The 13,519-nt window shown below is 34.8% G+C and overlaps 1 protein-coding gene across 4 annotated transcripts in view; it reads right to left on the reverse strand.

Annotated features, from left to right (window-relative positions):
- Ttll7 (tubulin tyrosine ligase like 7) overlaps nucleotides 1-13,519 on the reverse strand; it is a 153,363-nt gene that overhangs the window by 22,026 nt on the left and 117,818 nt on the right. For all 4 annotated transcript variants that reach the window (XM_071617983.1, XM_071617985.1, XM_071617984.1 and 1 more), the window contains 2 exons: nucleotides 12,642-12,722; nucleotides 26-186 (listed from right to left, as the gene is read on the reverse strand). In XM_071617983.1, coding sequence (XP_071474084.1) covers nucleotides 26-186; nucleotides 12,642-12,722 — 242 coding nt within the window. The remainder of the gene's footprint in view (nucleotides 1-25; nucleotides 187-12,641; nucleotides 12,723-13,519) is intronic.

Below are 13,519 nucleotides of genomic sequence, written 5' to 3' on the forward strand. Positions count from 1 at the left end.
CAATAAGAGATGACTTACAACTTACCCTGAATCACAGAAACAATTCCAGAGTCCTTGGCCATGACTCCAGAGTAAGCGATTAAAAACCCGGTTGAAAATCCGATATAAATTTACTTCCTCAACATCAGCTACCTTCCAGATGCGTGGAAGAACTGTACGAATGCTTGTTTTTACTATGTCCAACACCTAATGGAAAAACCAAAGCACTTAAAAATCTAGGTATGTTCAAAGATGGGCACACACACAAAAACTGAACAACAGCACAGAATTAAAAAGTCCAAAGTAGATCCATACACTTATGAAACTTTGGTATATAACAGAGACAACAAGTGATACCACTGGAGTAAGAAGTGAGTGTTCAATAAATGGAGATTTTAAAGTAATAATCTTTATGAAAAAGAATAGATGAGGTTGATCCTTACTTCTCTCAGCTAACAAAAATCAATTCTAGTAAACCATCAAATATCTTAGTGGAAATTAGGGGTAAATATTTTTCAAATCCTTTTAGAAAGAGGCTTTTCTAAAGTCACAAAAAGGAATAAGACCACAAAAGATTAACAGATTTTGATCATATTAAAATGAAGAACTACTGGTCACTAAAGAAAATAAAAGACCAAATTACAAATTTGGAAAACATATTCAAAAACACATACTTCCTTCCAACAAAAGACTAGTATCAGGAATATACAAAGATTTCTAACAACTTATAAATATCTTAGACAAAAATTTATGAACAGGCATCTTACAAAAGAAGAAATAAATATGAAGAATAAAAATTAAGTCTATGTAATAAGATATCATTTCATACCCATTTAAATGAAAAAAAAAAGTCTAATGAGACCAAGTGGATGGCAATCTACCATGTCTCTCAGACCTATTGGTATGAGTACACACTAGTGCAATCACTCTGGAAAACAGCTTGAAAATTCATGCACTGTTTGTCTCAGCAATTTTATTCCTAAGAGAATCTATCAGAGGTAAAAATAGGAGGCATGCATAAGATTGTTCAAACAGCCACACAGTTATAAACACCTGGAAACGACCTAACTCTCCAACAGTGGGAGAATGGATAAACGAATAGTGATAGTGGAGAAATGGGTTCATCCCCCCAGATTATTATACAGTAGTTCAAAAATGAATAAAATATGACACATAACACAGAATAATGTGGTAGTATAATGAGTGATGGGTTTAAAACTACATGTCAGTTTATTGCAGCTCAAGTTACAATAGTTAAACTATGCAACCAACCTAGGTGTACTTCAACAGATGAATGCATAAAGAGAAATGTGGTATATACACACAGTGGAATGTTACTCAGCCTTAAAGAAGGAAGAAGTTATGGCATTTGCCAATAAATGGATGGAGCTGGAGAATATCATGCTAAGCAAAATGAGCTAATTCCAAAAAAATTCAGGTCGAATGTTTTCTCTGAGAAGTGGATGCTAATTCACAATAAGGTAACAGGATGGAGGGGACGACAGAGTTACTTTGGATTAGAGGAGAGTAGGGAGGGGAGGGATCTGGGGCTAGGAAGGATAGTAGAGTGAATCTGACATTATTACCCTATGTACATATATGACTACATAACTGATGTGATCCTACATCATGTACCATCAGAAGAATGAGAAATTATACTCCATATATGTAAGATGTCAAAGTACATTCTACTGTCATGTACAAAAATATATGTCAGAAATTATATATAGTATGACAGTCTTAAGAGAATTAAAAACAAGAAATTTTTAAAATATTTTTTGGAAAAATACATTATTATGATATTAAAATATAAAGAAAGAAAGTGAGGAACTGGTGAATGCTGAATTCAAGAAAACAGTTCCCTGAGACAAGGGACACAGAGGGATAAAAGAGATCCATTTGATTATTATCAACAGATTAGCCATTGTTTAGGTGTTGGTTTCACAGGTGATATAATATTAAAAACAATAAATAAAAGTAGGCCATATCCAGAATAATGAGGAGACATGATCAGGGAACAAGGACTACGGTTAATCTGGATATCTGAAATCCAAGTGGTCCTAGAAAACATTCTGGGGAAAGCTGCTTTGCCTAATGCATGAGTATTTGATTTTTACGCAATGCAGGGATTTCCAATAAAACTCTTTCATAAAAAAGTTAATGCCAATACATACAGCCACTTTAATTTCAGCTCACCAAAGTAGATTTTTCACTTCTTGTTTTATCTAATTATGGCAAATGCTATAAAAATGAGAGTGAAAGATGAAAACAGAAAAAAAAATGACTGTCAAATATAAAGGCTGAGCAGAGACATAATTTCAACAAGAACAAACATTTGAAAAACTGGAAACATATAAAAGAAAGTTTCCTTCTTTTTAAGACAGGAACATTAAGGAAGTGATGTTATTTCTCCCTGATAATGGTAAGTCTGGAATACCAGCTACAGTTTCTCACAATGAACTCTGAGCAGCATCACTGCTTCCCTGCCTGTGCCAGCTGCCCTCACTGTGAAGTGGAGGCAGAAATGCAAACCCTAGACTGGACCAGGGTCTGTCAGCAAGGGGAGGGGAAGGACAGATAATGCAATCTACAATAAAGAAGCTCGTGAAAAACACTGTCTTGGAAAAGCTCCTTAACACAAATAGTGAATGCTTAATTAAAAAGAAGAATTTTTTAAAGTTTAATATGAATTATTCACAATAATGCTGATATCATATGCATATTAGGCATTAATTTATGCCTTTTGTTTTTTACAACTTTCATTGATGCTATTAGTTTTAACTCTTTTTCAATGTAGACAACAGTACTTACAACTAATGTGATAGAAGAATCAACACGAATTATAAAAAGATAAATTTAAATAATTTCTCAATTTTCTACTTTCTGTCAATGTATCAGTGAGGAATAACAGGCTGAAAGTCAATTCAGAAAGGAGACAATGGAAAACTAGCAAGTTATAGGTTAACATAAATTAATGTAAAAAAATTATGAGTTATATAAAATAATTGAAATTGAAAATGTTATCAACACTGGGAATTGTAAGATTGCCCTGAATCAATGTTTTCGCCTTATGTTATAAAAGAGATTGTTCATCTTTTAATTGATAAAGCAGTTGAAATTATGGAATATTCATCCTCTTTAAATAATCTTATGGTAAAATGAATATATGCTACACAAGAACCAAACACAAGGGCAACTCACAGAGCTTCCTACTCTATGCCACGTATTGTGCAAGGTACACTGCCTTCAAGTAGTCTTTCTTGGTCACCATTCTACACTACTCTTCATTCTAAGGAATTTGAAAAGCCTGATGGTCCAATATCCTAGGCCACACATGCCCAAAGCAGCAGCTTCAGAATGGATGGGGGATGCTTCTGCTCCACTCTGAATGGGTCCTGCAACACGGATACGGAACAATCTCCAGGCATGTTACACCTGCTTAGGAACAATTTCCCAGATTGGTGATATTGGCATGGTCTGAGCAACCCAAGCACTTCCTCCTTCCTTTCCAGGGTAACACATTGAGAATGTACATCCCCCCTTGCTCCTTTTGCCTTCAGTTTCCAAACACCCTCCCCAAGAAGGCAAGCTTGGGTCCTAGGAAGAGGGGTAGTTAGAAATACCCGCTCCCATGACTTGGAAAAGAGGAGGAGACACAAACAAAGGGAACAAGAATCCAAGTGCTTCATATCTCTTTCATATAGCTCTTTTTGGACTATAACGGTCTTCTATCTGTTCACCTGGTACACTCTGTCTTAAACATCATTTCTTAAGGAGACCTTACCTACCAAACTTATATTATTTTTCAGTGCCTGGTTCCTCTTCCATTATTAATCATCTCACTTTAATTTCCCATTTAATAAAGACTACTATTTATGTAAAGGGAGGAATTGTGGCCATGTTGGTAATATAGTTACCTGTCTCCAAGGCTTAAGATAAAGGCTACCACTTAGTCGTTGCTTACCTTAGTGAATTATTCCTTGCAAGAAAGTGAAACCTTTGCAGACAAGGTAAAAATCAGAGCCAACATTTATCAAGGACTTACAATATGTTAATTACTATTCTAGGCAATTTTATACATATTAACTCATTTAATCTCAAAACAAAAACATGAGACAGATATTATTGGTCCACAGGGCCATTCTGAAAATCTTGAGGATAAATTCCACAATTATATACATTAATATTTCTGCAGAAAAAAGATGTGAATATTCAATCTCAGGAACAGACAAAAACAACACATTACTTCCTGTCTGAGGATCATGAGCAAATGAGTTAAGGGGGGGTGAGTTGTTGCTGCCTTAAGGGTTATGAAAAGTTTTTGGTTGTGAAAATATTTTGGATCTCATATTATGGATGAGAAATCTCAGGCACAGAACAGATAAGTAACATGAAGAGTACACAGTTGCTAAGTGGACCAGTGTGTATCCAGACCTGTGCTCTTAGCTATCTCCCAACACTGCCTCACCATGCGGTCTTCCCAGATGCCAATAGCAAAAGCTGAGTGGAGAAACCAACTGTCTCTTCTTAGACTCACTTGTACCTCTAGGCAAGTGTATTTGGGAAAGGGAGAGGGCCACTGGGTACTAATAGAGCAGGGGAGGTGCATAAGCACCCCTCTCCTTCATAACAATGGAGTATGATGAGCTTGCAAAAGGTTATATATATACATGGGAAACAATGACTGTACCTTAGCAAAACAATCATCGAATAATTTCAAGAATGCAGAGATCAGGCAGGCCAGAAATCAGACTGACATAATGTAAATTAGTGCCAGTTTTAGTTGTGATATTTTTTTATTCCTGGTATTTTAAGGTTAGATGCAATTGGATGAAGATAAATAATCCGTGAAACACAAAAATGGTCAGCAAGGTGCCCTTGTTTTTATCTATGGGTTCAAGTGAGGCTAACTTGTAGAATGTGGGTATCCATTTCCTTACATTATGACATTTAAAAGCATCCCAGTCCAACATTAAGTTCTCCATGGGAAAAATAAATGGGAGAGTTAGTCAATGACAACATTAATAAAGTAAAAAGATTTGTCTTTTCCATATGAGATATAGCACATTTGAAAGCATAAAGCACACTGACAAATTCATATTTTGTAAGAACATTCAGATGTTGAATGACAAACCGCTCCATATGGCTGAACAGTTGGTCCTAAATTAAAATAATGGCACAAGGTGAAGGCAGTTTAGAAATAACATTAAAATCACTACATGCTGTAGTAATGACGCGTGCAGCAGCTGTGGCTATAGGGTAGAGGCATCTTTGCTGATGCAAAAACCAACACTTTTGAGCAGCATCTATGTCAGCCCATGTGAAAGAGAGATGGGAAAACCATAACCAAAATTAAGGCAGAAGCAACAAGGGTAGATATGAAAAATAAATTGCTATTTAGAGAAGTAGTAGTCAATAAATAAAGATTTCCAAGAAACCTAAAATAAATGCAAATAAAATGCAACCTTCACCTCACTACTGATTTCTCTTCATCCTCTAATCTTACTTTATGCCTAGATATCACAACAGAGAATAAGCTTTTCAGCAAATGTGGCATTCTTCACAGCCCACCAACACTGCAGTATTTTCATACTTCATATACATTCCTTGCAAACTATTTAAGGCAACTGCATCCTTGGCAGAAAGCTAAATTATGCAAGTGTGGATTTACCACAACATGATGTTGAATAAGATTAACTATTTTCATTTTCACCTGGTGAGGATTCTTTTCAGTACTTAATTCCTGTAACCCAGGATCTTTACATTTTATACCTATTAAGGAAAATGTGAAAAGGCAAATAATTTTGTTTCCAAGAACACAAGAAAGGAAAGCAGGTGGGAGACTGTATGGCATTCTAATCTTAGTTTTATAATATTCTAATGAACAACCAGAAAATGCCTTAATCTCGGAACAGAAAAAAAAATGAGACAAATATTTCAACAGTGGTCCCTAACTAGAATTCAGATGTGCATTCTATACCATGTAGAATAGTGCTTTGGACAAGGTAATCCCTCAATAAATATCTGCTGAATGTATGTTTGAGAGAGCAAATAAATGAATGAACTTTCAAAATCCCCTGTAGTGCCTAGCAAAATTCTTGTACAAAACTGGAAACCAATAAGTGTTTATCAAATTAAATTGATTTGCACACAGCCTTTGTGGCAGCTACAATGACTTGCCACTTAAACTAACTTTTTCTAAAGAATACATGTTTTAAAACTGATGCTTTCCCATCCAGGATCCCCTGTAATATCCAAGCCATGCTTGTGGTCTCCTCAGACTGCTCCCAGCCAAGAAGCAAGCAGTGAAGAGCTATTTCTACCCAGCATGTTCCCTCTAACAGGCTCTGGGCCCATCAGCCTTGACCAAGATGTTCTTAGAACTTCACTAGAGTCTGAGGCCCTTCCTATGCAATCTTCCTCCCTTTCATTCACAGGTGTCAGATCTGCATTGCAGTCTAAAGGCTCTTCCAGCTCTCTCTACCTTTTATCTCTCATGGGTATTGTCCCATATAAGTCTCCTTCAGCTCTAACTGCATCTTAGGGTGTACCTCCCAGAGGACTAAACTGGCGAAGCTTTCCAATGGTTGTTGACTATTATCACAACCACAGAAAGGATGAATCTGATTAATCTACATCTAGTGTAAATTAGTTAAGTTCTTGCTTTCTAAATGGGTGACTTTTTATAATACCTAATTCTGCATTCCTCAGCTGACCAAATTTCCATGCTTCTTTTGGTTTACTTGGATGCATTTCCTAGTTTTATAAGGAAATAGCACAGGTTTCAAACTGATGACCATATCCTATACAAAATAATTTTGCAACTGAAAAATTCTTAGTAAAATAAAATACATTAGAGAAACACCCTGACATGAGAATCCTTAGTAACGAAGAAAAAAAAAAAATCAGTCTGCCTTGTACCCTCTGTAAGGCTAGATGATAACCCCATTCTATGTCCTACTTCCTGACAAGAGCCATTCAGGACTTAAGTTAGTCTTTAAAAAGTTCTAAGAAGTTACCTCCTAGAAGCAGGGATGAAGGCAGTCATGAACCCAAATCTATAATTCTATAAGCTGAGTACCTCTTTCTACCACCTAATCCTGACTTTCTAGTTTTACCCTTCTTATTATCAGGAAAAACATTTTCAGTTAGTCCATCTGTGATCTCTTCATCTTCTTTCATCTAAAATCAACTTGAGGAAGAGAAAAGGCATAGAAAAATTAGTTACATATTTAATATTCTATATATGTAAATTAATCAGTTAAGAACACTGAAGTTTGAGCTGATGGTGGTCTCCACAATATTGCTATACTGTTATTTCTGTCTGAAGTATTTCACCTGATTAATCTTAATATTATTGATTAAGTAGACACAATACTTTTTAAAACTCCAAAAAGAAATCTTCATTTACATGAAATCTCAGGGCCTCCCCACTGCTGGCTGGCTTGATGACTTGTGCTTCCAATGTGTATGTTTATTATGTTTCTTTTTGTGATTATGAGTGAAAATGATATATTTTGGCACAGTTAATTTAACAAAAATGAAAAGTTTTACAAAAATATGTCTTGGCATTCCTTTTACTGATTACTCGTGGGTAAAAGCTCTTAACCATGTGGTGGGGGAAGAAAGTCAACCCACAATGATGCCGAAAGATTCGCCTTACTGCTTTTCCCAGATGGCTCACCCTTCACTATTTATCTGAGAAAGTAGAGTCTGTTTGGGGAAAAGTCTCTTAAAGAACAAAATGGTTGAAGAAAGAAAAGGAACCACAGTAATCATGACCATAGCATGAAAAATTGCTACAAATAAGTCGCACATGTGCAAATCCTGAGCTTTCACTTCAGCTCACAGCCTGTGCCTTGCATTCCTCAGACCCTTTCAGGGGCCTCTTTGCAAGATAAACTTTTTCTACTTAATATCAGACATTTTTATTCTTTGAGAGCCAAAATTCAATATATGAATTCTTCTGTCAAAAAATAGATTTGTTTATTAAATTACCTATGTAGAAGAATGATTGCAACTGTTTGGCTAGTGCAAACTGTGGGATGTTAGCAAGCTTCACATTGCAAGTGGGATATCTTGCTGCTGTCTATGAACACAAAGGAAATATGATACTGTTCATTTACACCAAAGCAATAGGCAAAACAAGAGCTCAAAACACAGGTAAGAGGATGGATAAATTGTAAACAAAGATCCTGCCCTCACCTTAGCACTATAGGTCCACCCCCACCTAAATATAGCAGTATACGATGAACACTTAAATTCCATTTCACACTTAGAACTGGAAGAAAAGATAATACAAATATTCTTAGAGAAAATCTACATGGAAAAAATAGATATACTAGGATAGGTGCTGTGCTAGTAAGTTGATAAGCAAGTGCTTATTTTTACTCTAAATTTAGAAACCCAATGAAGCTTAACAATGCAATAAATCATTTCTTCCTATTCACAAATATTGTAACTAATCAGACATATCAGTTGATCATGTCATACAATGCTCATCAGGCCTTCTCATATCACATGTGAAACATAGAAGAGCATTGTCTTAATTTTTCATTGCATTCAAACAAGGAAAAAAGGAAGCAAGGAAAAAAGGGTAGGAGCTTGGTATTAACAGGGCTCCTAAGTCTGGAATTGAACTAATTTAACAAGTGTTTAGAGGATGCCTCCTACAGGTGACTATAGGTAAGTCTGGCGCTCTTGTTTTTAAAAGGATGGGGAAAAAAAAAATAAATCCATAAATATCTCAAAGTAGACCACAAGTACAATTGAGGACAAAGTGCCAAGAAGATTCAAGTAGGAAAGGATGATGTTTGGCTGTGGAAGAACCCAACAGGTTTCATGAAAATGAACTGTACCTTCCAAAAGAATGTTGTACAGGAAGAGTGAGTCCAGGCAGCAAGGACAGCTGAGCTGGGCAAGGTCCTGAGGCCCCAAGAGATCCTATCCACCTCTTTCCCTTGCCCCTGCTTCAACATGAGGTCATTGTTGGGGACAGGAAGCCAGGTTAACATCCCTGTTATATTATCAGCGCCTTTCCACAAAGAAGTCTTTGTTTTCCTGCCATTCCTCTATTTTTAAAAAGATTATTCTAACAACAACAATAGCAATATATATGTGTATATGTATACACACATAATATATAAACACAATTACACACACACACACACATATATACATAAACAAAAACAAAAGGAAAAAGGACACCAAATGCCACTACTTTCTCTACTTGGCTTAAGAAATTTTCTCTCCAGAAATAAGTTTTAAAATTCTGTTATCCATGTTTAAACAAATCTTTTAAATATATATATATATATATATATATATATATATATATATCATTAAATCTAATATATATATATATATATTAGAGTAGCACACATACATAAGTAGTTTAAAGGGGACATTATATATTATTAACTTGTTTCTTTAATATCTTGGTATCTTTTTAGGATAGTATCAAAGTGAGAAAGTTAACAATGGTGCTACTTCTTTGAAATGCCCATGGAAATTCTGACTTACTAGACATTCTTGCAAACCCTCTGAATTTATCAGCGGAAAGATAACCAAGAAAGTTCTCATCAAAAATGTTTCAGAACACTGCATCTAGATCCACACTTTCAAATACAGAAGCCACTAAAATAGTTGGCTCTTTAAATTAAAAGTTAAGTTAATTAAATATAAATAAAAAATTCAGTTCCTCAGTCACATCTGAAGGGCTCAATAGCCATATGTGGCTATTCACTACTACACTGCACATCACAGGTATAAACATTTGCATCCTTGCAGAAAGTTCTGTGGAACAAAGCCCATACATAGTAAATAAGCCTAGGATTTGTATTTCATGTGGCTGAAGAATGGAAGTTAGTCACATAGGTCTCACAGGTGACCAATAGAAAATAAAAATAAAAACCACCCAAATATAAATGGTTCCCTCTGTGCCAACATGAGCCACACATATATGGCACTTGTGAGTTACTCTGAACCCAGACAGCCTCCGGGTTTTGGTATTAGAGGCACCAGAGAGCAGACAGACTCAGCTTCCCAGAATCCCTGCACTTACTGGCTGTTTCCTGCATGTGTCCTTCAGTCATAATTAGCAAAGTGTGGGTAACTTTACTAACATATGTTTCATAGGTCAAAGTCACAGTCTTGTGCTCTCTCTCAGGTTAATATCTGTGACTGTAGAATAGTATTCAATTGAATGCAACTGAATTGAATAAATGTACTAAAGTTTATTTAACCATAAACCATTGAAAGACATTTAAGCAGCTTTGAGTATTTTGCTTTCATAAATACACTGCAGTGAATGCTCACATAGAGAAATCTCTGATATATTCAGGCTGTAATTCCATAGGGCAAAATGCCAGAAGCGAGTTTGCTGAGTTATAAGGATATGAACATTTGTAATTTTAATAGATACTGCAAATTACCTTTCTAAAGAGTTATATCAATTTATTCTCCTTCTAATAGTATGGTAAATCCCCTTTTATCCACACTATTCCCATCACTGGATATTATCTTATTACTTTTTGCCAATATGATGGGTTTTATTTGCTGTTTCTTCATCATTAGTGAGGCTAAGGATCTATTTACATGTTAATTGGCAATGTGAAGATCCATAAGTTGTCTTTTCAGGGCGTTTTTTTTTTATGTGTTGCCATTTTATTTATTGATATTTATAGACTAGTTTGCTTTGCAGTTGAGTTGTAGGAAGTACTGGTTTACTGATGTTACTTTTCATTTTATATGCAACAATATCTATCTTCCTTGAGCGACCCCCTCTTACCCAATTCTCTTTACCACTGTGTTTACTTGGTTTTACGTGTCTTTTGCCATCAGTTTTTATATAGTCAAATCTGACTCTATCAGTCTTTTAAGACTTGGAGTTTTTAGGTCTCTCTTGTTTCCCTACTTTAAAATCTTTCTGCATTTTCTTTTAAATCTTTAATATTTTCTTTTTTACATATCAAACTATAATCTATATGGTATTTATTTTTGTATATGGTCAGAGATAAACTCCAACTTAATTTTTTTACAAATAGCCAATTGTTTCAGTATCATTTTCTGGAAAAATCATTTTTTCTCCATTGATTTGAAATATCACATTTATTGTATATTCATGTCTTATAAATAATTTGACCTATTTCTTATTTTAATTAATATTTTACCTACACTATTCTCTCTTTTAAATTGCAAAAATCACATGGACTTCAGGAAATTCAGGGTTATAATTCTAATGAAATGCCCTATCTTCATCAATCAAGGCCAGAGCCAGTGACTAGGAAAACATGGATTCAGGGGTTACCATATGATTTACAGTCTATCCCTGTCACCAGCTCTGATATAACCTTCTCAATAGCAGCACTATATTCGCACGTGACAGACATGACATAAATATCTGTTGAATGTACTAATGTATAACAGTGAGTTCAGCTGACACAGATAAAATATATAATTTACAAGTCAATCTGATCAATGTCAAGTTCAACTTATTAACAATAAATTCTAGAAAGGACAAATGGTAATTTGTATTACTGAAAGAATACAGCAACTTCACTATAGTTATTAAAACAGCATATCTCCTCCTTTTTTAAATTTTGTTCCAGTGTATTTGACAGACTCTCTCCCACTTTCCAAAAGAACTGTAACATTCCTCTTATTCTCCTCTCAAATCTCCCACCAGAAAAAAAAACTTTCACATTTTCCCACTACACTACCCTATCTTTGCCCTCCCTCTAATTAGAATAAATGTCCTTGGTTAGGTCAAACCCTCCCAGTAAGAATAAATCCCAGTGTCTTTTCATAGCCTATAAAGTTGTGATCTGAGCCCTGCCTATCTATCCAACTGCATCTCTCACCACTAAATCACTCATTCTTTTCCAGCAAAAATAAATGGACTATGAATACGTGAATAAATATAATGGTGCCTTGCTATGCTTCACGAACACATCAATCTAATTTCTACCTCAGGATCTTTTGTCTAGTTCTTCCTTCTGCTCCATAATATTGTATCTGCAGAGCATGGTTCCTGTTTCATTTAAGTCTCTTCTCCAAAGTTACCTTCTACTGTTTAATCCTGCTTTATCTTCCTTCATAGTACTTAATACTATCTTAAATTCTATTGCATGTTTAATATTAAATACTTTTTTATTTTATTTTTTAAAATATTTATTTTTTAGTTATAGTTGGACACAATACCTTTATTCATTTATTTTTATGTGGTGCTGGAGATCGAGCCCTCACACATGGGAGGCGAGCGCTCTACTGCTGAGCCACAACCCCAGCCCCCTTTTTTAAAATTTTTTAAATATTTTTTTTAGTTGTAGATGGACACAATACCTTTATTTAATTAATTTATTTTTATATGGTACTGAGGATTAAACCCAGGGCCTCACACATGCTAGGCAAGCCCTCTACCACTGAGCCAGAACCCCAACCCTATCAAACATCTTAACTAAGATGTAAGCTCTATGAAAGCATGGATCTTTTTTTTTTTTTAAATCCTCAGAATCTTGAACAATGCCTAGCATAGTAGGTATTCATTGAATACTTGGTGAGGAAATGAGTAAACAAACGTGTACAGATCTGACTATCTGACTAACTGACCCTGGCTTAATACACAATCCAAATGGACAGAGCTGTTCCTGAGCACTACTCACTTTTCGCTGTTTCACAGAATCCAATTTTATGAGCCAATATGAAGCCACTTTTGTTTTATGATACTTCCAGTTATCGATGATCTGTGTGGGGGAAGAAACATTAAGAATTTATTCTAGAATGTTCATTGAAAATAATACATGAAAAATAAAGGGGTGAAAGACAATTTTATTAATTAATTTGTGGGATGAAAGCAATATAATAACACTCATAATAAAGAATGACAACTTTCAGAAAAAGACATGTGTGAAGACCTACAACATGAGGTATAGAAAGTATTTGAATCCACAGCTGTCTCTTCTTGTTGTACCAATAACACAATCTACAATGAGTGGAAAGCAGAAGTCTTCAGGCATATATGTTTTGAGAAGAAATCGAAGACATAGATTTTCTATCTTTATACCCCTGGCTGTAATAACCACATCATCCATAGTAATAGAATATTGAATAATACATTAGAAGGCAGCTTATATTTAATTAGGATTCTGCTATCTCTTTCTTTTGTATACATCTACAGAATTTCTAAATATATAGCCTAATAATATATACTATAGCAAACAGATTAAAGAACTGCATATAGTGAACATGTAGCAATCTTATGTCAACTATTAATTATATAAACCTTTATAGGTTCTTTATAGAACAGTCACATTAGCCACAGATATTAGCTCTACTCTATGACTGTCTAGTTTTCTTCTTATTCAAAGCAGCAAAATATAATTAATATCTCTAAGAAATACATAAAATGATAAGTGTCTAGTACAAAGTCATTGGCTTTACTTAGAAAAGAACTTGATTGAATAAGATAGCGTACATAAATAAAAAATATATCTAACATAATACGTTACTTCCAGTGTCTATTTTTCTTCCCTTTTCTTTT

This window comes from Marmota flaviventris, chromosome 10 (assembly GCF_047511675.1).
Source record: "Marmota flaviventris isolate mMarFla1 chromosome 10, mMarFla1.hap1, whole genome shotgun sequence".
NCBI lineage: Eukaryota > Metazoa > Chordata > Mammalia > Rodentia > Sciuridae > Marmota > Marmota flaviventris.